General features: G+C 40.8%; 1 protein-coding gene across 2 annotated transcripts in view; it reads right to left on the bottom strand.

Annotated features, from left to right (window-relative positions):
* Nucleotides 1-26,498, bottom strand: part of LOC103176771 (ERC protein 2) — a 299,917-nt gene that overhangs the window by 221,123 nt on the left and 52,296 nt on the right. For both annotated transcript variants that reach the window (XM_007890526.2, XM_042339596.1), the window contains 3 exons: nt 25,334-25,408; nt 18,865-19,020; nt 14,505-14,672 (listed from right to left, as the gene is read on the bottom strand). In XM_007890526.2, the coding sequence (XP_007888717.1) occupies nt 14,505-14,672; nt 18,865-19,020; nt 25,334-25,408 (399 nt within the window). The remainder of the gene's footprint in view (nt 1-14,504; nt 14,673-18,864; nt 19,021-25,333; nt 25,409-26,498) is intronic.

Here is a 26,498-nt window from a genome sequence, read left to right on the forward strand (position 1 = left end):
CGCGGGCTTCGTAGGATTTTTATTGTAAAGTGCAGTGACTATTTAGTCGTTGGCAAGCACAGCGGCCAACTTGTACACAGAAATATCCCACAAACAGCAATGAAGTGAATGACCTATTATATCTGGGGGATTGTGGCCAGCACACCAGGCGAAATTGCCTTCTCTTCTCAAGTAGTGCATTAGGATCTTTAACATCTACCTCAATAGGCCAATGGGATCTTGGTTTAACGTCCAAAGGATGACACCACGACAAAGCAGTATGCAACCCACCCCCCCACCACACCCCCCCAGCTCTGAACACTGAGCTCAAACTCCCTACGCGAGGCCTTGAACCCAAAACTTCCTGACTCAGAGGTGAGAGAATACTACCCACTGAGCTTGGCTGACACCTACACTGTGGCAAAATGGAAATCACAGGCAATATTTTATTCGAAGACTTCCGCCGTACGGCATTATTCTTTCTTAAAGCAGTTCGCTGTACGATGCGTTAGATCAGATTTTGATCTGTGGAGATTGCTTCCAAAAGAACAATGTAAGAGCTGGGAGCAAACCAATGAAGGGGCTGACTCGAATTATTTTCTTTTAAAAGCTGCGTATTGCCAGCATTTTCTGTTTCGATTCCATTTAACAATTGTAAAACGAATGCAAAGGAGATATGTGAATACTCGGAAAAGGCCAGAAAAACACGCAGCAGATATTAAATTTCCACTAAGCTTAACTAGCAAGCATTACTTCCCCCTTCAGGCAAGCAACGGCATTATACATACACTGGAACTAATCACACTTCTCAATGAACTACAAGTAATTTATAAACGTGCAGATTCCAGCATTTTCAATCCCATGAGAGACAGTTAAAGGAATTTTAATTTATTTTCCTGTGGGTTTTTTTTTTTGCTTTTAAAATAAACGATGCTACATCTATTTTGACACACACCAAGTTTTCCTCAGCCCATTTGTAAGTCCTAAATCTATAATAATAATAATCCTTGCATTTGATACAGCGCCTTATCACATCTTCGAGACTTCTCAAAGCGCTTCACAGAATATACCGTAAAATGAATTGCCTATGTATTTTGTGGGCGAAACCATGATACTCATTCTTGCGAACTTACTTTGATGTAGATGAGCTGGGGTAGATTGGGCGCTGCAGGTAAACTGTGGGTCAGCAGATTGATACTGGTCACGGGAAATGGGTCCTAATTATACAAATGACTAAATTGCACAATTTTGTGACTCTTTAGTTCTTGTCATCTCAAAATAGCTGCATTCAAGCCAAGTTAAGAGCGTTAAAGAACAATATTTATTGGAATGCTCACACTGCTCTATCCTTGGTATTTAGGCGCTTAAAAATTTTTTGCAAAAAAATCAATCCGCAACTGTTTGTGGGACAGTGCCGTGCGCAATGGCTGCCTGATCCCTGCAATCCTGATTCCTGACTGTCCAGCACAATTGCACTATTTTGTCCTCCCCACGTGAAAGGCGCTTTACAAATATAATTTTGTTGTTGTGTTTCACCCACGAAATATACAGTTAATTCACTTTGCAGTACATTCTGTGAAGCGCTTTGAGACGTCTCAATGACTTGATAAGGAGCAAATGCAGGGATTATTATTATTATTATTATTATTGTTGTGCATTTGCCAGAGTTCACTTCAGACTGCAAATGCAACATATATCAACGTATTATCTATGTAATGTTTAGCCTTTTATTGCATTTTAATGACCAATGCCTTTGGAATTCACACCTGAAGTGAGCCTTTAATGTCAGCCAGTAAGCTTCGACACGTGACCTTCAAAATATAACAGAAAAAGATAAGTTTCAGAGTGCGAGGAGATCCAGAGAAATTCCTGTCTGCCTGAACCAAGCAACTTTGTAAGTTTTCAACTCAAAGATATTATAGCAACAAAGCTTTTTGAATGTCAGAAACAGCTATGTTACTATCTACGATATAAAAAACGTCTAGAAAAAAGGGACGTGTAGAAGATATGATAAGTTGCTATATCAAATGCAAGGATTATTATTATTAACTTTCTATTGGAACATGGGGGAATTCTTCCAAAACCATTCTCTAGGATTTTGAACACCAAACATTTCACAAATTAACAGAGCAAATCTACGGTGAAACACTGCCAAACAAAATGATAAATGACTGCAGATATCCTAAGTCGAGGCCCTATATTAACAGGAAGCTTTCCAACAACAACTTATAATAATATAATAATCCTTGCATTAGATAGAGCGCTTTTCAAAGCGCTTCACAGAATAGACTGTAAAATGAATTGACTGTATATTTGTGGGCGAAATGCGGCAGCAAATTGCGCACAGCAATGTCCCACAAACAGTCGTGGATTGAAAATGGCCAATTTATTATTGTTTTTCTTGAGGGATCATTATCAGGCGTGTGGAGTAAGGAAACTTGCCCAAGGTTTCACCCTGTGGGAATCGAACCCAGGTCTCTCGCTTGCAAAGTAAGTGCTCTTACCACTGAGATACAGGACTCTACAAACTTGCATTTATATCTCACTCTATGCGTATAATAATATTTGAGCGTTTCAAGCAATCGAGTCAAAAATGTACTCTACAAGAATAAAACTGAACAAAATTGGTCAAAGGGGAACCTGAATTCTAATAAAAACTAAATACACTGATGCCTGGGGAATGGGGGAAGTAAAGAGGTGAAGAGTGGCCCTATAAACAATTTTCTGAGTCAGAGCTAAATTAAATCTTTCTAAAAATGTCATGCTATTTGGGAACTTATGTTATTTACATTTCTCTGTAAAACTTTTTTTTCTCAAAGTTACATTTATACTACCAACGACTAAAGATAACGCAGACATCAATATAGTACAGCATAAATAAACCCTTCAAACACACTGGAAATAGAGGTGAGTAAAATTAGGCTTCTTTTTAAAAAGAATTTAAATGACGAGCCCAATCAATCAAAGTAATTTGGAAAGTAAACAAATGACTCTTTACCAATTTTAGATTCTGTAAAACCAAAATGGTGCCTGAAAAACCAGTAGAAAACAAAACACACACTAGTCTTTGTTTGACTGGCGTGCTTAACTGTAACATTCGAATTTCTGACAGCAGAAACGTCCACTGGAACGTGAGCCAATGTTGAACGGAGTTATTCTAAGCCGCACACGGGCGCCACACAATGTCAGCTCTCCAGCAACATGTCTGCGATTGCAAGCAGGGAACTGAAAAGGCAATCTCCACTGCAAGACAAGATCCACGGTGAAAACAAAGACAAGAGAAACCTTGCTTTTAACAACAATAATAATCCTGGCATTTGATACGGAGCCTTATCGCGTCTTCGAGACGTCTCAAAGCGCTTCACGGGATTACACTGTCAAGTGTAGTGACTGTGTATTTTGTGGGGAAACGTGGCAAAAAAGAGAGATGGGGATGCAGAGGGCTTCTAATTGTAGAGAAGTTCCTCCAAGCCATTCCTTTCCATTAATGTTACATTACTGAACAAGATTCTCACCTCTCAAAGTATGTAATACACTAGGGGGTTGGATAAGCACGCGTGTGAATATTTATGGGGGAGGGAATTCTTAAAATGCCGCTTCGTGTTTCTTGCTTTACATCAACAAAACCTCCCATTAGCTTCCCTTCACTCCACCAACCTGCTGCCCCCACTCCCCGCTCCCCCAAATAAACAGCCCACGGAGGTGGGTCGGCTGACGTCACACTCGCCAGGAAAAGCTGCCACGAGGGGGGAAGTTCAAATGAATCTCCAGCTTGAAACGAGGAACCAGAAGCAAAGATAATTGAGGGCAGCCCTCTCAGTGGGCTGACATTGTGTTTCCACGCCGTGTGATTATTGTTGACCTTCCGAAGCCCGAGCGATCAGCGAAGCTGCCGGCGAGTTCCAAATGTGACCAAATCCAATCTTCTCAATTTACAATCTGGGAACAAACTGTAAACGCAACTCCAAATAACCCCCACACACTCCCCACCCTCGCCCACCATCCCTCCTCTACTCCCGCCCTGCCCTCGCCCCTCTCTCCCCACACGCCCTTCTCCCCCGCACTTGCCCCTCTCTCCCCCCTCACTCGTCTCCCCCTCCCCCCTGCACTCGCCCCCCCCACCGCACCAGCCAGGCAGTCTCACGACTCCAGGGTGAAGTGCTGCTAATGAGAGGCTGAAAATGGGACAATGCTGTGCGTAAAAAAAAACAGAAACCGAGAGAAGACAGAAAGCCGGGGCGCAAAGTATTAACGTTTCATAAAGACTGGACATTTGAAGAATCCCTTCCTCTGGGAATGGAAATACTCCCTGTTTTTTTGATGAAGTACAAATTAAATTGAGGATATTGCGCGATATGATTGAAACCCTTTGAAAACCACCTCAAGGGATAAAGGAACATTTTGCTTAAACATTGTCTGTAAAACTGTGCGTTGGAAACTGTGGGTGGGGGTGAGGTTGGAGGTTAGAGGTTAATCAGCATTCAGCCGCAACATAGGATCATCTTAAGGCTCATAATTGTAACCGGTACTAAAGCGCATCTAATGTTACTCCATTTCCCGTTGAAACCACAGCATACTCACGTACATTAGTGTTTTATAAATACTTCTTTCACAGATGGTAATCATTTTGTCAGTTCGTTTACATTTTTGACACCCTGATTTATTGGCACTCCACTAAACAGCCCTATTAACCATGTTACTTGCAGTTTTTAGATCTCTTTATGCAGTGTGCAGCCAAGAAACCATGGTGGTCGCACAAGGCACAACTACAATGGTGGCTGGTGTCAAAATACTTTGCTTCCACTCCCCCACTTTCTAAACGCCATCAGGTAGAGGTTACCCCATAGTCTGTTCTTAGTTTTAAAAAAAAAGCTCATCACATTTAACATTCACAAAATACAGACAGCATGATATTACTAGTTATCCCTATATGTACAAGCAAGCACTTGGCTTTAATAAAACACCCTACTAAATTGCTAAATGCATACATTCCGTGTCTGCAACTCTAAAATGCAGTTACATCTCTTGTGTATGTGTGTGTGTGCGCACACGCGTGTGTGTGTGTGTGGGGAGGGGGGCTGGGAGGTGGTGGGGTTGGCAAGGCAGCATGATTTGTTGCACATCCAAGATGGTCATGTCTAAAACCTTAAGGTTTGGACACACTGGCCACAGAGCTGTGGGGCGCACATGCTCAACAACATTGTAATGCTGCCTGTCTGAGTAGCCAAAGGAATTTTTTTTTAGAGGAAATACAGCTAACACCTCCACAGTGCGGTTGGTTGGCCCACAATTAGGGTAAAATACAGCCAAGGCTTGTTCTGAACTCCTCTGTTAGTGCTATTTATTTTAGTGCCATTAAAGCCAACACAGAGAACGGAAAATGTAACCAAAGATAACAATGATATACGATTTGACTGCATTTCCGCGCAATTATGTTGATTTATTTATGCACGGGACTTTTAACGCACCAGTATTTATTTTTCGCTAAAAGTTACACAAGACAAAACGTTTGTTCTGATCAAATCTATCATTGAGCAGCGGCAACCATTTGGTCTGGAAAAGCAGCAATGGAACAGGATAACGGCTTTCAAAAAAAAAAACGCACGAATTAATCTCCCAAAAGTGATGGGAACGGCAAATGCACTAAAACAGGACAGTTGAGAAAGCCAGCGCTTTTCCAGGGCTGTGTGTAAGCCATGTGATGCTTTATTGGATAAGCCATACCTAACAGCTGCAAAACATTGAAACGTTCATTGTATCTCCTTTCATCCTCCTCAAACAACATCTCTGTACAGTCCCTACAATTTTATAATGTTATGCCGTTCTGGTAAACTGACCTAAGCTCATTTTTATCTGACCCTAATGTTTTTACATCATTAATAAAGGAAGAATCTAAACAGAGACTACATCTATTGGTACAGGAAAAGTTTACATAGCTTCATGTAACCCTCCACTGAAATCTACTGAAACAATTTGCTGTTCTTCGAGCGCACAGTAAAAAGCAAGGCTCTAAACGCATTTGCTAAGTGAGGTCAGGAGGCATTTGGAATGGCCATAAACCAGCAGCACAGTCACTAATAAAACACTGACGCGGAATTTACGCTGCAAAGCCTGTCAGGTACTTCAGTTCTGAAAATTCTGCTTTGAGCTGAGCCCAAGAATATTAAAATTATTTATATGACACGCCAGCCTAGTCGGTCCAAACTTCCCCCAGGTACTCATCAGGTTGGCCAAAGAGGGTTTGGTTATCAGTCATTTCTGTTCCATTTAATTAACATGCGGAATTATCTTCCCCTGGTGAACGCTAACTAAGAAAGCAAACACTCAGCCATGATGGTACTAACACGCAAACCTAAACACAAGTTACGAGAAGACTGCAATATTTCCCTTGTAATATATTATGGGGAGGCGAAGAGACATTTATGGCCAGTATATTCTGTGAAGTGCTTTGAGACGTCTCGATGATGTGATAAGGCGCTGTATCAAAGGATTATTATTATTATTATTATTGATTCCCACAACACCCTGTTCTCCATCCATTCCCTTATAATATTTGCTTTCTTAACTCACCTACTGGACTGAACCCAACATGTTCCCCCCCCCCAACCCTACCCCGCTCCTCCTCCCTTGTTCCCCTAAAGAATTTAGCTTCCACTTGCTAACCATCAGCCTGACACCAGGAACCCACTTATCGAGTTCAGCGAGAAGGTGACAGAACAATTATGAAGTGGTTTCAGTGACGTGTGGCTGTGTACAAATGGACTCGCTGGTATATGGATCATTTTGTTCCCGGCATGCAGCAGAAATGGGCTGAGAGGAAGTCGGTTAAGTAGGAGTTGAGTTAAGGTCCTCAAGAGAATGATTTGTTGCTCGTGTGACACGATCACAATCGCCTGCTGATTCTGAACCCAAATCTGATGACAGATACTTGCTTTTCAAGTTGGCAATAATAACAATAAATGACTTGCACTTGATATATATATATATATATAATAGTATATCTGTATATATACACAGCACCTTATCACATCAAAGCACTTCATACAATGATTTAATGTGAAGCGATTGTTTTGTAGAGCAAAAGGCAGCAGCCAACCTGCAGCAGTAACAGAATCAATGTCCAGACTGAATCAGTTTGCCTGGATTCTAGTAAGGAGGGCCACGGATGGTTAGCCAAGTATAATGAGAAATTTGCCTGCAAAATATACAGTCATCGCACCTTACAGGAAATCCTACAAATCGCTTGAAGACAACCACCTAACATAAAAGGTGCTATACAAAATGAAAGGATTATTAATCATTACTATCACTGCCCATCTCTGGAATTCTCTGGGAAACATAGTGCCCTGGAATCCGAAACACGCTCTACGCTTTCCATCCGTAAAAGTGAAGTATATGTGTTCTGTCATTTGAAACCTACCCACTTACATACAAGTGAGCCCAATCCAACACCTCCCAAAATGAACAAAATGCTAGCAGGTACCAGCAGCGTTGAAATTACACTGACAAGAGTGTAACCTTTCTACAGCTAAATATAGACTCCACAGAGAGGCATCAAACGCAATAACATTGTGAGCATGAAGCACTCTTGCTCTCATTAGTTCCAGCACTTGCCACTTTGGTTGACGTGGATGGCCCCACCTGCCCTCTCACTGAGCAGAGCAAATGCTATGTGTGATATTTCATTGAGAATTTCAGGTCCTAGGAAAGAAAGCAACCCTCACGCACTCTCCACAAACCCAGGTCATCAACAGATACTGATGCGCATCTTCAAATCAGAAATTCAGTCAGCGGTGAGGTGAAATTTAGTTCACATCGTAATCAAACCAATAGACTGCATGACATCCTATCCTAACCCTGTAACACAACCCTCCTAGTCGCCACTATTTCATTGCTCCGTGACCGAACAACTGGCATTTTGCTAATTGTGGCCATTTGAATGCAGTGTGCTTTGCTGGTTAGAAAAGAGGAAACAAAGAGAGTGGGTGATCCCGGCACATGCACTTCTCAACGGCAATGCTGACAAAAAGGACCCATTGTTGAGATCCACAAAACAATGCTGTACTTTTCCAAAGATAGACAATCCTTGTATTTGATCCAGCGCCTTATAACATAACATGTAGGAGCAGGAGTAGGCCATTCGGCCCTTCGAGCCTGCCCCGCCATTCAATCATGGCTGATCTTCTAATCTAACTCCAGCTAATAACCTGACGCTGCCTTATCCCCATATCCCTTAATCCCTTTTGCAATAAGAAATCTATCTATCTCAGTCTTGAATATGTTCAAGGACTGAGCGTCAACAGCCCTTTGGGGTAGTGAGTTCCATACATTCACCGCCCTTTGAGTGAAGAAGTTCTTCCTCCACTCAGTGTGAAAGGGCTGCCTCTGATTTTAAGGTTGTGACCCCTGGTTTTAGTTTCTCCAACCGGGGGAAACCATCTCCCACTATCTACTCTATCATTGCCCTTTGGTGATCTTATAGGTTTCTATAAGATCCCCTCTAATTCTTCTTTATTCTAGAGAATATCGGCCCAAATTGGTCAGCCTATCCTCGTAACTCAACCCCTTCATCCCTGGCACTAACCCAGTAAATCTACTCTGCACCCCCTCCAAGGCAAATACATCCTTCCTTAAATGAGGAGACCAAAACTGGACACAGTATTCCAGGTGTGGTCTCACCAGGGCCCTATACAGTTGCAACACTTCCCTACTCTTATACTCTAATCCTTTCATAATGAATGCTAAGATACCGTTTGCCTTCCTAATCGCTGCTGCACCTGCAGACTAACTTTCTGTGATTGGTGTACAAGGACACCCAAGTCCCTCTGGACGCTAACACATCTCAAGGCGCTTCCCAGGATACACTCTAAAGTGAATTGACTGTACATTTTGTGGGCGAAACACGGCAGCCAATTGCGCACAGCAGCGTCCCCAGAAAGAGCCGTGGATTGAGTCACCACATTTTTGTTCATATAATTTTTTTTTGAACGATTATTATCCTCGGGAAGCGATCTGCCTATCAACAAAAAACGGGTTCCTACTTATTGCTAGCTCAACAGACGCTTGTCGAGTAAGGAAACGTTTCACCTTGCCCAGTAATCGAACCCAGGATGTAAAAACTAGCAAAAACTTTTTTTTAATATATATAATTGTAGACTTCAGCCAAAACTGTCAGAAATGTGGACATGTGAATGGTTCCATTGAAGGACTGTAAATTCAGTACAAATCAACAGAGATACTACTTCAATGAGCAAGTAGTAAACTTATGGAACAGGCTCCATCAGGAGACAGACAGTGGAAGCAGAAAATGTTGTTTGTTTCACGAACAAATTAGACAGATTTCTGCTAGAAAATAATATCTGGGGGATACAGTGGATAGTTTGGGACACGATATGTCAAGTGACTGCCAGGATGGTGGAAGGCAAACTAGATGGACCTTGGTCTTCTTTCACTTAGCAAAGTCCTGTATTATGTTCTTATGTCTTAATAATTCTGTACTTTAACCAGATTTTGATCCTCTCTTGCACACACACACACACACACGTCTCCTTACGTAATCTATGCAGGATACTGAAGTCTGGAAAACTTTTTCCTGCATATTTCACAATTAAGCATAATATATCCGTGCATTAGAGCTAATTATCTATTAACCCGTTAGGCAGTTTGAGGCTCCTGTTTCCAGAAAATATCCAGCTAATAGCTTGGAGTGTGACATATTCAGCTTCCCTATTGCCAAAATACTTTGCACATGTATAGACAATTACACCTCATTTTTCCCCAAAATTGCTTCCTGTAATGAAGAGACGACATCATTAACCAGCTTTCTCCATTTCTGCCACAAGCAAACTGAGTAATCTTCCCAACTGAGGACTAGTCAAGTTAACTCCTAGTCGAGTTGTTAAATGATAAAAACATTAGGTCCCAATTCCACTAGCGCTAAAGAAAATGTAAACTGTCAACATCCAAACGTTTTGCACCACGTGTAATAATTAGTTAGATTGGCAAGAACGACTTTTACTCATCTGGGTAGGAATGATATTCTACATATTTGAAAATGATAGGATTGATGTAAAAGTAATCAATGAACATCTGCCCAACTTATTCACCAAGAAGCATTGCACCCAAAACAAGCATCTTTTGCGATCTTCACAGATCACAGCACATTCTGAAGCAAGTTGTAGATTTCAACCAATTGCTCGACAACTAACTACTGATCTTCCAAGCTGTTAATTAACTCTGAAAAAAATAAAATGTTTGCTTTTTGGAAATACATCCTCTTTGGGGTGGATTCTTTATTGAGGCCAATGTTAATAACAACAACAACAAGTTCAATCCGTAGAGCAGCTTTCATGTGGGGAGGACGTCCCAAGACTCTGGGTAATTAACCAAATAAATAGAATACCGCAAGGCTTGCTTTTGGAATAACCTTTTGAAATTCAATCTAACTTCTTCTGATATGCATAACGGGAGGCAGAGGGTTCATTCAGTAACAAGATTGGTCGAAAAATTATGAAGAATGAGTCGGAAGAAGAGATGAACAGACTTCAACAAAAAATAGGCAAATTGGGAGTTGTGCATTTTATTTTCCACCGCAAGGTCAACTTGAGAAATTTAAACACTCCCAAATATGCCTCAGAGAATGTGTTGATAGATAAAGCTGTAGAAATCAGCCTACATCAGCCTACACAAGTAGTCAAAATGTCATGAAAAGTGCACAGGCTGGTAAATGTCACTGTAAAAAACTGGAAGGCGCACTATAAGCATTTGACATCTCCCCACCACGCTGTTTAGCTGGCACACTGAGTAACAAAATGTTCCCACCTGCTGGATATTTACATCCAATGCCTAATGAAAGAAATGTAAGTCTAGATAAAATCTAACGATATCTTTAACTGGGGCCAGCAACAGAGCGAACAGGGGAGTACAACTGAAACCAAGTAATGAAATAGAAAGTTTGATTTTTTTCTGAAAGGAAATGTTAGTTCATGGAATTTGGTGGAAATCCAACACGATTTTCAGTCACTGTGCTGATAAATTTATGTTCAAGCCTAGAATGTTTACAGATGCGCTGACAATTCCAAAGCATGTCTCTCTTCAAAAGGATCCCAGGGAACAAGAAGAGGAAAAGTCTCTCATGTTTGGGAAACTGCATCAGCAAGTTCTGAATTTACTGACATATAAACTGAAGGCAGATGGATGGAAGTGGCTTGTTGCGTGAGCGCCACAGTGTGTCCGACAGAATGAAATAGATATTCAGTGTGAGGCTGGCAAACAGATGGGCAGACAATGGTACAGGAAAAAGTGACCCCCATTGTAAAACATTCCACTATTCTAAAAGGCATTACAGAGCCAGAAATGCCCTCAGATTTTGTGGTGCAGTTTTACAGCATCTATATTCATTCCTTTAAGCTATTCGATTTGCTACACTGGAATTAAAACATTTCTTTCTTTACACAAACGCACTGCAGCTCTCTCCCCACTGTAGTGCTGATCTGACGAAGATCAGCCATGATCTTATAGCATGGCGGAGCAGGCTTGAAGGGCTGAATAGTCTACCCCTGTTTCTATGTTTCTGTGACTGTGCATTTTGTAAGCAAATTTGCTGTTTTTCAACGTGTCAGTGAGTCCCAAACAAGAGGGCATAAATATAAGATAGTAATACATCTAATGGGGAGTTTAAGAGGAACTTCGTCATGCAGAGGGTGGCAAAAATGTGGAACTCAGTGCTGGAAGCAGTGGTTGAAGCAAAAAAGCGTCAATGTATTTCAGAGAAGGCTTGATACATACACAAGGAAGAAGAGAAGAGAACGGCTATATGTGAAGGGAATAGGAGGGGGTCAGTGCAATAGGAGGGGGTGAGGAGAAGAGGAGGGGGTGAGGGCCGGTGTGGAGTATAACCACATTCATGGGCCGAATAGCCTGTTTTCGTGCTGTTTCATTCTGTGGATCTACAGCATGTGTTATGGAGACAGAACAGTGAGTTTTTTTTTTGATTAATTTACTATACATGGTGGGTATTCGAATGCCAAATATTGATTGGGAAATCAATGGGCAAATCGAGCGGTTGTCATGATAAGTCCATCCTAAAGTAATTAAAACAGAATCGGGTAAATAAGTCCAGACACAATGTCACAGCTGGCTGGAATGAAGCACTGGCACAGCCTCTCAGCCAGAGAACAGATGTGGAGCAAAAACCTTTCAAGAAGATGGCAAAATAAATTAAAACAGTCCCAAAGGAGGAATGAGATTAGAATTAATGGAGTTTCATAAACTCTCTGGCTAAAGTGCTATTAATGCCAAGGTTTTACCCTAGATCAGCATCGAGGGTAAAACCTTTTTTAAAAAAAATGTAGCTTTTAAATACACTTTAAAATATTGCCATATGTGTAGCCATTTCCATACTCAATTTCATCAAATACTAGTATGACTCCTCTGGGTGGGGTGGGGAATGTAAGCTGAATAATCCTATGAACCACATCCGTGTCTTCACATCAATGTCAAAGTGGCAATCTCTTACCAGAATCACTGCCAACCAACTGATCTCTACTAGGGCTCCATTAAGTTCTTGTTTTAGCAGAAACACAAGAGGACATCACATTCCCCTTTGGTCTAAAAACTTGCTCTAAAGTGCTCTTCCCTACCATTCAGTGACATTCTAATAACAATATGGGAATTCTGTTAGAAAAACACCAGTTGTCCTCCCAAAGTAGCACTGATGTGTGGCTCATTCAGCCGACCTACTCAGCTGGCCTACCTACCCAATCTGCAGTTGATCAATCACCCAATAATCAGTATAGATGTGAGAGTAATCCCTGCCATAGGAAAGGCAGGAGACATGAGCCAAGAGGGTAATGCAGGTACCAAAGTTGTCAACCCTCGAAGAATCAAGGTCTCAACGTGAATGGACACAACAGAGGCACAGAATGATCATAACCCCATTTGGATTCTTGACATTAGTATGAGCTCTCTCTTATCATGGTCGCACATCAACTTCCTATTGAAAACCTTATGCCTCTTTCTGTTTGTGTGAACCCTGGCATTTTCAGTTGGGAACTTTTAAAACAACACAAGTAGAACTGACTATATCCCATCTCACCGAACTTTTTAAAAACAAAATCATTTGGTGCTCAAATTTGTTGATTGCTAAAACTTATATCGAGAGACCAATAATAAAAAACTCCCATTGCTCAACCACTCTATACAGATATAATCTTACAGAATGATATCCAACCGACCGGCAGATGTCTGTCAGTGGGTGCTGGGATGATCTCCTGGTGAAGTCCTATCGTACACTGGTTGGTAATGAGGTGCCCAATGTATGGTGAGCTACCAGGTTACAGAGCACTCCCATAGGCAGCCTCCAACCTCAAGGACACTGAGCTTCAGTCATGTTCAGGAAACAGATTTGAAACCAGAAGGCTCACACCCTGTGATTAAGTCTAGACTCTCATCATCCCGTTGGCTTCTATTGGAATTGAACCAATCCTGCGAGGCTGCTGCTGGCTTTCAGTTTTTCTCGGCACAATAAAAATTATAACAGTTTCAAAAACTGCTCACACAGATTTAACAGTCCGTTTAACTCCAACACCTCCTCAATAGTTGGCATTGTAAAATGCTCCAGATTAGTGCCAGCTAAAATGGAGAGAACACATTGGATGTGGATCAGTCTCAATTGCAAGTCCTCAAATGATCTGAACTGGCTGTTGTTGACTGACTGGGGCATAGAAAGACAGAGAGGATAAAGAGGATGGTAATGTCACAATTAGTTAATGCTGCGAAAGGTGAATAAACCCCAAAGATTGTGAATGAATGGTTTACAAAAAATTAATCTCCCTATTTTCTTTTTCCAATTTCATTGGGGTGTAGCTTCTTCACTGGCTTGGTGTGCTCACGGTAACGGTGATCGTAACAACACCTGGTGTTACAGTAACAGCGCCGATGTGAAAGGCGCTATACAAATGTTAGGATTGTGAAGGAGAAATGAAAGGATGCTGTATTTTATAAATAATATAAATGATCATTGGCTCTCCACAATGATTAAATAAGTTTAAAGAAAGAGAAAAACTACTACATACTAAGAATATGATGGACATATTGTTAAAGATTCTCAGTTAATTTAATTAATGAAAATAATCTTTGAATTTGATACAGTACCTTTCATATCAAGAGGATGTTTCAGTGAATGTAAAGTGCAGTGACTGTGCATTTTGTAGACCAAAGAGAGAAAATGATGAGTGAGCTCTCTAGTACATCTGAGAGCACTTGCTTCATTCACTTGCTACATGTCTGGAGAAGCACTAAAACTCTGCAGTAAAGTCCTTCCCAAGATCTCCCCATGAATGAGAAACTCAACTCCCACCCAATTAAGTAAAGTAAAAATCAAGAATTGCTCAAACTTCCAACAGGTTGAATGTAGCATTTGCTGACAGTGAGAAATCTTTGAATTAAAGATCAGCTGTGTTGCCATCCAAAGATTTCTGGATTCAATTCATTAATTTAATCGATGGGCTGATGCTGTCACTGACCTCTGTTTGTAGTATGGCAGCTCTCTGTTCTTTGGCAGTCAGAGATTCTTTGAGAACCTCAATGTGTTGCTTGCAGTCGGAGTTTTGATTGTTCAACGTTTCAAGCTTGGTTTGTAAGGCAAGGAGTTCGGATTCCTTCTTGGACAAATCTTGTTTCAACTGATCAATCTGAAATTAAAAAAAAAGCCTGTTTTTACTACAAACTGTGAAGACCACTGCTAAAAATTTACAGGAGATTTTCAACGCAGTGTTTCTGCACACGCATTAATGTCCTCGGGCATACACTAGTCCAAAATGGATTACTTTTCAGTAACAGAACATTTTAATAGATTGGTCACACTCAGCAATTATCTGGAGAAACTAGAAATGAAGATGTCTCAATTTATCTATAAGGCAGGTTTTAGTGCTGAAACATCACGCAAACAATACCGAGCTGAGACTTTCCTTATATTTATTAAACACAAACAATGTCTCTGATTCAAATCACAAGTCAATACTGCAACACGAACATCTCCAGTTATCGTGGAGTGGGGGATGGAGCCTCAAATGTATTTTAATGAGGCAATGAAACTTCCAATATCTTGGAAGTTCTTTTATATAAATGATATATCAGTGCTCTCGGATGTACTGGGATGAAATGCTTGGCTGCAGATGAATGCAGATGAGCAGGAAATTCCTGAGAACTACAGCTCCACGGTTTCCAGTCTGGGTAACTGCATAAATACATTGTCAGAGACAATGCACAATGTGTATGTGCTCTCCCACTAATCTCAGCACCATGTACAGGACTAGTACAGTACTCGCTGCTTATCTTAAGAGTTTGGGAGGAACAGACTTGCTTGCGTGTCAGGGAGAGGTTGAAAGGGAAGTCAAGAACGGAGGCAGAGAGTTAGTAAGAAAATAAGACAGTAAGAAAATAACCATACTGTGTGAAAGAAAAGCAACCGCACGTGAGAAGAAAATAAGCAGGGAAACTATAGAGAGGAAGAGAGCGAGCACCAAAACTACAAGAAAACCAGAGGTCAGCAAAGGATATAGGGGGATGAAGCTCAAGAGAAGTCTTGGGGAATAAACAGCACATTACACACAGACCTGTGGCTTTCTTCTTAAAAAGAAAACTCTCCACACAACCAATGATTACAAAATGACTACCAGTAATTGAACTGGTTTCACATGCATTCAACTCATTTGAACACAAGGAAATACAACAGAACGGAAAAAAAAGTGTGATGTAATGGAAAAGTAATGATGCTAAGAGCTCAGAAGCTACTGCTGTTAGATTATAAATTCATCTATTGTTCCTATTCTGCAATGATATGAATTATAAATGTAGCACTTTTCCGCTTCACGTTTTGAAGGCAGGATATTCAAATAATATCTAATAAAATAAAACGTTGTCAACGTATCCTTGATAGTATTTAAGAAAGACCTCAATAAGGTTTGTTATACCAAAGTCACTCACTGATTGTTCTTGCTTTTGACCCTAAAGGTCATACTGAGGTCTCTGAACCTGCACGCAAAGGGTTAACATAGCCGAAATACCATTTGACCTAATGTTTACTGACAGATAAATAGCATTCATAAAGTATGCTGACCCAAACCATTAACCCTACGAGGACTGCAGCAGCATTTCAACACCAGGAATTTGGGAACATTGTTGTTCAAAGAACATTGGGAATTGAGAGAAAAAAAATCTACTGTTCAGCAAAACAGCCTATTCATTGGAGCCCCACCAGACATAACCACAGAGTGAACGAAGGCACGTCCACACTGCACAGCTCAATGCCAACCCGGCCAGTGTGGACATTTGTGTGGACCGCTTGGAGGAAGGAGCACACCTAGTGGGACTGTATCCCCAAACCATTCTCACACCTCTTGAGCAGTCTGCTCCACAGAGAGATATAAACACAGACTTGGGGTGGGACATCTGTCCTCCATTGTGGATGGCAGTAACACAGAGATATACCATTGAGAACATGTGGTGGAATTCCAAGGCACAAGCTCAGCTCAGCACCTTTCCATGACCCATCACGTGCTCAAATAACTCCGCTTCAACAGATAGTGTTTGAACTTTAACCTACAACAGACAGAGTTGCAGGCAGTAACGCTGCCAGGGAGGTCCATACAACCCCTTTGTCAACAGTCTAAACACAGGGAACCACAACTATTAAATCATGGCTTCCTCTTGTGCTGTACTTCTCGACGCTTCCGCCAGGGATGACTTTGAGTCAAGGGTAGGAAAGGCTCTTGGAGCCTTTGATGGTTTCAGCTGTTGCCTTGCACTGTTCACTACACTGGGCTATTTATTGCTGAAACAGATTCTACCTGATGCACTAACAGGGATTATAGCACCCACAGCCTGAAGGTAATGAAAGGGGACCTTTGTTCTGCAAATATTGGTCATCAGTTTCCTATTTTTCTTATCATGCAATTTGGTCAATGAAATGTTGGTCTTATTTATCAGGAAGAGATGATCTTAATGATGACAGAAAAATAAATACCGTTTCCAACCTCAAAAGGTCACTTGTTGAATGTAAGCGCGGGGTGGGTGGGTTGGGGTGGAAAGACAATCTATAAGTTACTTAAAAACAAGTATATGGATGGGTGATGAGTTGCTGCTGAAAGACCTCTGCAACATGCAACTGTGGTAACAAGGAGCAAGATAGGTCCATTACATTGATAGTCCTTTGTTATAAGCTATTGAATAGACAATGACAAGCACATTAAACACATCTCTGCTTTGTTAAACCCCATTTTAAAGCTGAGGAATTTAAAGTCTTTCTCTCAAATGACTAGACACAAATACTATGTTGATAAAATCAATGCTGGGTTGTGGTACATGGTAGATCAGCGGTTAAGGTGCTCCATGAAAATATTGCCTCCAGCTGTTCATTTTTGTAGTGTCTCTGTATCCTGCGGTGTTATTAACAGTTCTAAATTAATGGTTCGTCAACACTGGCTAAAATCCAGCCACACAGTCATTGAACAAGTCAAAGGGTGAAACCAGACAGGGCCCACATCATTGATACAGTCCTGTCCATTTCCAACACCATTTTCATAATAAAAAGTTGAGGGTGGGGAGGGGGGAATGTGCTACTGGACAGCACTATAAAATGTCATTCTATTCCTCAATATTCCACCCACAAAATACACAGTCAATTCACTTTACAGTATATTCTGTGAAGCGCTTTTGAGACTTCTTGAAGACGTGATAAGGCGCTGTATCAAATGCCAGGATTATTATTATTATAAAAAAAGGACAGTCTCGCTCCTCTTTGGTGTCAACGCTTTTACATTCTTAGTCAGATGGTGTTTTGAAGCGAGCCAGATGTTTTTTTCTATGTGCCTTTTAGATGTCAGAGTCTCCACCCTCAATCACTCTATAAGCTAACTCGCGTTATACCTGCCTTATAACAGGGTCCTACTGTATTTTTCATGATAAATTTGAAAGACAAGCACCTGGAGCAGGTTGAAATTTCACGAAACTAGTTACAACACACGGGTGATAACATATGCAAAGCTGCCAACAATCGAGCACTTATTCCTCAACTAGGTTTTGCCCACTGCACATTCCACCTCTATCGTTCTCGCCGTTAGCTATCTCATCAGTGGGTGCTAATGATGCTTTAAATAACGATTTTGAAAAGGAATCAATAGTAATAAAACCACATTATCTCAGTACAATAACGTAGCCCTAATCCTCTTCTCATATCAGAAGCTCTGTGCTGCAGCACTTTGTGAGGACGTTTCTTCAGGAGTGGAAAAGTTGACATTAACCCTCCGAAGCCCAGCAGGTCCCAAGGACACTGAAACTTCTTGACCCCCAGTGTCCTATTTTTAAGGAGACTGAGATATCCTTGATTTGATGAAAACTGGCTCTAATAAACCCAAACATGTAAGATATTAGACCCAATCAGGCCAACAACCTGGCACATTGACAGCACCAAGCACTATGTGGAATGCGATCCAGACTATCATCTTGACCACATCCCACTTACAAGTAAGGAGTAAAATGCATTTCCAAGCACTAACACAGCAGTAGGAGTCCCTCGTTGAGTGAAATGCGTGGAGCTTGCTAAAGCAAATATCAATTTAAGAAGGAATACCCTTGATACCAGAAATATTCCTGAGCGCCAATGTTATCCAGTGAGCGGTCGACAGCAGCTCCCCAAAATAAACACATGTGACACAGGACTACTTCCCAAAGCATTGAAACAAATTGGTGTTAATTTGTTCAAATATTTTATCAACGTACGGCGATCGGCAGATTAAATAACAACAAATACAGGAGCTCTCCTCGGGGCAGCTGTCACAGTTACTTGCACAAATCTTAACACTTTATCCAAAAGGAAAATGTCACCTTGTTTTTCATGAACTTTGAGTGACTCTTGTAAACTTCCATCTGTTTAATCTCTTCTTCCCGATCTTCTGAAGTCAAGGCTCCATTTGTCTTCAACATTTGAATTTCATCTTCCAAATCCCTGATATTCCTCTCAAGTGAAGCTATTTTGGTGTCCTATTGATGCAAGGAAATAAACAGCAAATAGTGTTTTGAGTCACGGTTAGCAGAGTATAATAGTCATAGGAAGTACAATAATCAACACCTACTGAAGGAGACCAAGCCAATGAAAGTCTGGTTTCATATTAATAAAGCAACACAACATTTGTCTCGCATCTTCATGACGTGGGTGGCTCTCCCATCGCAGAGAAGGTCTTTGGTCGGGGTCCTCCACAGTCAGCACTCTCACTGGTCAGGCAGCAGGAAGAGTGACTTACTTACCTGTGGCAAAGCAAACGATGACCATTTGCACTCTCTCTCCTCAGGCTCACCCTACACTGGGCAAGCAACACCTGACCAAACAAGTCCTGCACGTTTCAAGACTCAACCTCTTAATCTTCTGCTGGAGAGTCAGATCCTTTGCTGCTTTTACAAGAGCCAGCAATGGGAGAAGGCGACTTGGCATAGCTTTGCTTCACTTGCTTTTTGTGATTCCCAGCTTCAGTTGGAATAGTGAGATACCAAACCACTAAAACCTCCTGTATTCTGAAAACGAGACACAAATTTCACTTCAGTTACGAGCTGCACTGTTATGGACGTAAATAACTAGAGGGATAGGATATCAAATGGTCTTCAAATATATCAAGTCTGTAAAATATTGATTCTTTATGATTAATATCTGTAGAAAAATAAAATCCACATATTAAAGGAAGACAGTAACTAAACTAACAGGCCCCAGAAGAATAAATTTCAAAAGTTCAAACTCAAATCTACCGCTAAAACCGTGTACTTTACTCCTCGAAACCTACGTAGCACCAGTGCTATCTGGTAAGCCAGCACTTTTTAGCAAATCTTCACTGCAAAAGCCTGTAAATGAGTTAAGTGGTAATCTAATATGGTTTTAAAATGTCAAAAAGTGTTTATTATCAAAGAGAACGTACTCAACCCATGCACTGAAAACAGGGGTTGAATTTTGAACAAGGACAGATCAGGCAACTTTCCTTTGACTCCTAAAACTGGTTGCGAGGAGAGAGATCTAACACAATGTGCTAAACCCATGTTGGTATTGGAGCCCCTGTTGGGACATCAAGAAGTGGTCACATGAACACCCCCATCAGTCCAGGCAAGTCTGCGCAAATCCAACATCTTGATACCAATAGGTACCAAGTCACGATACTCATGGCGTCGTTGTGAATGAAGAAGAATTCAATAAAGGAACATGTATTTGGTCGGCCGACCAAAACGGTTGGCCACCACTGATCTAGATAAACATCTTAAAAGGGGTAAGCTACAAGGGTTTAGGGGAAATAATAAAATAATAATAATCCTTACATTTGATTATAGCGCCTTCTAGATGTCTCAAAGTGCTTCAAGGCAGGGAAAAGGGACTGCAGGGATTGCTTATCAAGTGAGCGTCTTCTGTGCTGCAATTATTTTAAGGTTCTCTGGACTCCAGTCCCAAAAAAATATTTTCAGCAAACTTTTAACCTTTTCTTTAAAAAAATGCGGAGTTTAAACTTTTCTAGTCATTGAAGTAAGTGGCCTTGAGAATGTTACTGATATAGAGAACCAGTTACCCTCCTGGCTCTTTCATAACTTTAACAAAAAAATAGGTTTGGGGCTAGATAATGGAATCCTGTGCATGCACAAAGCTCTCGTCAGCCCCGGGCTACAGCGGTTTTGGAACAGAAATCTGATTTCCCGCTCCAAATCGTTTTACTATTGGAATTGATGTCACATCAAATAAGACTCATCGATTTGAAAAAATAGCAGTTAAGATCTTTTAAGAGTTGCTTAAATTTGCTGCATTTTAAGATTGCCGTATCTTGATTCATCAGCTTGTCTTTCTCCAGATATATGTCAGAGTCTAAAGGTCACATGCCAATTCATATATTAGACTCAACAGTATTTATGTAGTTCAGCGCTGCCTGTCCTGCACTATCATCACTTACTAAGGAGTCAAGGGTTTAACCTGTCACCAACACAATATCATTCAATGCTTTAGTAGAATGAGCTAAAATGATGTGATTCGCCAAACAAAAATCAAGTGATTTTGCAAGATATTAATTAGCTCCACAAATCTATGCAGTTAGGAGAATAAATTAGGTTAATTTTATCATGAAATATCTTAGTCAGATACATTGTTCGCACTTCCCAACGTCAATGTTTGCTGGATGTTAGGGGGGGGAACAAGTTTTTAGTGTTCTCGTGGTGAAAAAACCTCACCAGTAGTAATTAACATTTACGCTTACTCCTGTTCATTCTCTTTATCAACTTCTTTTCTTCTCTAATTACCCTCTTATTAAATATTGCAATATTAAAATAATTGGTTGGACATTGTTTTGCATTTGTTACTATTATGTCCCTTTCTAGTTCTCTCGTGGCTCTCTTAATCTGATTCTTAAAAAAAAAAACTTTATCTGTAAAGTCTTATGTTGAGCCTAATGGCCACTCTATCTTTTGACCCCATGAGCTTTATAAATCTTTCACTTCAGGATTTTGTACAAAAATGGTTCGCGCAGGGCTGAACATTGTCTTCTGAGAACGAAGATCAGTGCTGGATCCAGATATTTTAAAGTGGTGAGAGGTATAGATGATGTCGATTATAAACAGAAGCTTTATTTTACTTAGAAAAACAACAATGGAACCGGAGGCCATAGGTTTAAAACTAAGAAAGACTCTTGGAATACAGGAACAGATTCCGATCACAAGGAGTTGGAACTGAGTAGATTAACTCCTTCAAGAAAAGAACTGATCGGGTATTCTGTTTCCAAACAGATTGAACGAATATAGGGATAAACGCAGATTGAAATGAAAGAGCAACTACAACAACAACAACTTGCACTTGTATAGCACTCTCCACACAGGGCAGTGTCTCAGAGCGCTTAACAGTGGCGGAGCTTGACTCCGAGCCGGGGTGGGGGGCTGGGGAGGGGGGTCGAAGAGGAAGGTTTTCAGAAGCATTCCGCGTCCAGAATCATCTCTGTGGTTCTGGGGTTTAGGAAATAAATACTTCCTGGTGACTGTTCTAAAATGACCCTTTTTGCAACCCTGAACCTACGCCTCTTGCTCTTCCTGCCGCCATAGCATTTCTGAAAGCAATCATACCAAACAGCCCAAACCCTACTCACCAGTTGGAAGAATTCATAGGCAATTTGGTTTTAAGGCAAAGAAAAGATGATGCTGTATTGTACCGGGAAGGGGAGGGGGGGTAAACGGTGACGGGAGATGCGGTACTCGAGATCAGTAATAAATGGTGTGTTGAAGGAAAACAAGGAGGGAAACAGTTCAATAAAACATTACATGAAATTCCCTTTTTGGAGTTTTAAATATACATGGCTGCGTAAAATCAACCAGAGAAATAAGAGACATTGGATGGAGCTCAACCCAGCTGAGGAAAGTCTGTAGGCAATTCTTTCATGAAAACTGATAGGCCTCCATAAGGCTCTGTTGCCATGGTGGCTAGCTCAAGATAGGCTCAACAATATTGATAGCATATGCTCGAGATCACGACCACACATCAGTTATTTAACCCTTTTGTTCCGAATTTATAGATTTACTATTCAAAATAACCTGCATTTGAAGGTTGGAGAATCAGGTTTTGTCGACTGATTTATGCTGTGTTTATACTGCTGGAATATAGCTTCCACCGCTGGAGCAGGGATGGATTTAAGTGTTGCACATAGTTTAAACAGGGAATAAGTTAAGCAGCCTGACACTGGATTTAGTTGCAACTGAAATAATATTAATATAGTTATAAGATTACTCTGAAAGGTACTGACGTGCACTGATTCTGTGCACTTATTTGGGCAAAAGAATGGTCATTGCAGAACGTGGGAATTTTAAATATTAAACCCTTGGGAGGATTACAGATAGTTTAAGCCTCTTATCACCAGGCAATAAGGCTTTCCTGGAAATCACACCTGGTCACAATTACCCTATCTGGCAGGTCCAACTTAACCTGGTGAACTATGTTATACTGTAGTTTGGTTCAAATATATTTCAAATAGTTGTTTCTATAGCTGCATTTTCTCATGGGATTCCCTTTAACAACTTTCACTTACTTTGTGCCCTTCACGTAGGAGAGTGCGTCGGAGTGCTTCATAATGATGGGGTCAGACACCAAGCAGGCAGGGGTGGAAGATTGAGGCGACGATAGAATTTCCTTTAAAGGCTAATGGTGCAGATTAAAATGAACAAGCGCTCTGCAGGCCATAAGCATCTGTGTGCTACTGGAGTTAGGAAGTGAGTGGGTGGAGAAGGTCTGAGAAGTATGGGCTTCTGGTATGGGGGAGCCCTGCATTCAATGATTCAGACGCAGCAATGAATAAATATTTGCACGATTCTCCCCCGGGTTATAAGAACGTAAGGATTTGCTAGGCGAAAGAAGATCAAGGTCCATCTTAGTTCGCCTTCTACCATACTGGCCAAAAAACAAACAATTGTTCCAAAAGCAATATCTTTTCCCAGGAGATGGAGTGGTGGGAACCATCAGAGCTGTGGAGAAGCAGACTGGATGGGCCAAAAAGCTTTTTGACTCATTATGTTCTTGTTGCTGCTGGTAATAAAAACCCGTCCTTTTCTTTTCTTCTCAGATTCGTTTCACTGCCAAAAGCAACGGTGCATAGCTTAAATAATATCAGAAACATTCTGTTAAAAAAATCCACGAAGGGGAAATCAAATAACTGTTATCTTAAAGGATAACAAATGAAACTTGTGCCTTGTAGCAGACTCTACATGACTAGAGAGCATCTTCAATTAAGTCAGTTAAATCCCAAAGCTTCACGGAGATGGTTCGAGGCATCTGGCCTAGTGGAGGGATAAGCAGTTACTTAAAAGGAGAAAAGGAAGTTATGTAATAATGTATAGAAACCAATGTTCAATTGCTCTGGAAATTAAAACAACTGTAATTCAACCTTTACCTGAAAGATTAACAAGCATATTTCAACTTTAACATCTTGGTATATCAGACAACGTCAAACAGCAGACAACATCAAAGCATCCAGAGCTGACAAGCACCAAGACATTTCAGATTTGTCAAGACAAATGCAAATACAAACTCAACCACATCACCACAATGTTAAGGAAGAGTAGGGAGATCTTATTGAAACATATAAGATTCTTAAAGGGCTGATAAAGTAAAGTAGTCACTGAGGGTCTGTTTCCCCGGTGGGAGAATCTGTAACCAGGGGTCACAGTCTTAAAATTAAGGGTCAGCCTTTTAGAACAGAGTTGAGGAAACATTTCTTCACTCAGAGGGTAGTGAATTTATGGAATTCACTACCCCAGAAGGCTGTAGATGTCAGTCCTTGAACATCTTCAAGGCTGAGACTGAGAGATTTTTAAAAAAACAGAGGCATTAGGGGATATGGGGAGAGGGCGGGTAATTAGAGTTAGGTCTGAAGATCAGCCATGATCTTATCGAATGGTGGGGCACAGACTCGAGAGGCCGAATGGCCTACTCCTGCTCCTAATTCTTATGTTTTTATGTTCTAAGATTGTAATTATGTTATAATTCCTCCCAATGTGAGGAAACTGGCCATGTAGCCCAGAAAGTAAGGATCTAAAAATTTTCCTGACTATTATTTCACAACAACATTTATTGGATCTATTGAAACCCAACATTGAACTGATGGGCCAATTTTAAGATGTATTTATCATATAAATTTACAGAGTGGGAAAAAATCTCTATATCACTTTTAATGGGAAATTCTAACACTAACCTGGTTATTTATCCTACCAGGATAGAAAGCAGAGATAATGGCTTTAACAATTATGGTTGCACTGAGGGCACACCAAAATATTATCGTTCAAGCCATGTGGCACAGAATTATTTTCTGTCAGGAAAGAAAAATATTGTCTTCGGGGGTTTTCAATTTTTTTCCTAAAATTTAGCGGATTAAGCAGATCGATCTAGCGCCTTGGGACATCCTCCCGACGTGAAAGGCGCCTATACAAATGTCATTTTATTGCTGTTGTTACAACTGGAGGAGTGGAACAAACTTGCAAAAACGTGAAATCGGAAAGATGGGTGTTATCATCAGAGAATTAACTGTGTCCTTGGTCTGCACAAATCCTGGCCCTGAATACAGATTGGGAAACAACACCCTCACTCACTTCCTGCTAAGCTTTAGATGTGCAGCATTTTCGTTCAGCTATAGAAGCAAACCGATCCAATTTAAAGGCAGGCTTTGATGTGTGCAGCGCAACAGCTACTCCGCACTGATGTAATTATTCCAAGTTCACACACAGCAGCAATGACACTTGGGGCTCATTAGTTTTTTCAATGTCAAACCGCTTTAGTTCGCTGAAGGACCTTAAATGGCCTTACCTTCATTTCAATGACAGTCTGAAGAGCCTTGGTCTTGGCGGTCTCGGGCTGCAGTGGAGCTCTCCTGTGCAGTTCCTGTGGAGGCACCCGGTAAAAGTAAGCCTGGTGACTACTCATGGTTCCATTCCGCACAAGGCCAGACAGACAATACACTCTACAGAAGTCAAGCAATTACTTCATAAAAAGGTTCAGATAAATAGACCTGCACGCTGCAAGTCCTTCCCCTGATAATCTCCCTGGAACACTGCAATTTCTATCTTATATTACAGTCATCACGGCCAACACATGCGCCATGTCAGCTTCCATCAATAATTAATGTCAACTGTGATAGAGACAGCAAGCAAATGTTCAGCACATTTAATTTAACAGTGCAACTTCCACAGTCATCAAATCCTGCCCGTCCCTCTCTATCGCAGATAGTCTAATCAACTCAGCTTACCATTAAACATGGCAAAGCCAATACTTAATTATATAGAAATAATAGAAAGGATTGTGATAAATTGAGTGGTTTTGTGGGAAGAAATATAAAAGGGTGAGTATTTACACTACATGTGGGAGTGTTTACACTACCTTGGGCTTTCTTGAACAGGAAGAATTAAACAGCTTTGAAAGAAGCCACAGATAGAAAAGAAAGAAAAAAAATGCAAATGAGTGAAAACAAATGTCCCCGATAATCAAGTAACATTTGACTAGAAGTGAAACGACACACTTAACAGGCAAAGATCCAGACCGTGTAAAAAGAAACCAAGAAAAAATAAATATCAAACAAACATATTTATAAATTCTGACAAACCTTTGACTACAATATACATCAATACTGTCCGGCTATTCCAAGCCGTGTAACAGCTGGACACTTATCAGAAACAAATCTAGTCTGGCATTATTTGTTAAATGAAAATAGGTCCCAGATCAAAAGATAGTGCACCTTTCTCTTTTTCAGTTAGAAATAATCTATCAACACTGCTCCGTAAAAGCCTCTCTGCCCTCTTACAGTTTTTTTTAAAATAAGGACATAAATTTACAGTGCAATTTTACAGTCAGTCCAGTCAAAGCTCCTCTTTAATCTGCAATCAATTTGATATGATCCAAAAGGACAAGAAATATGCAGGATTTTATCCAAACAGATGGGCCTACACTCACTCTATCCTCTCACTTCTCCGGCAGA

Source organism: Callorhinchus milii, unplaced genomic scaffold (genome assembly GCF_018977255.1).
Source record: "Callorhinchus milii isolate IMCB2004 unplaced genomic scaffold, IMCB_Cmil_1.0 Scaffold12, whole genome shotgun sequence".
In the NCBI taxonomy this organism is placed as follows: Eukaryota; Metazoa; Chordata; class Chondrichthyes; order Chimaeriformes; family Callorhinchidae; genus Callorhinchus; species Callorhinchus milii.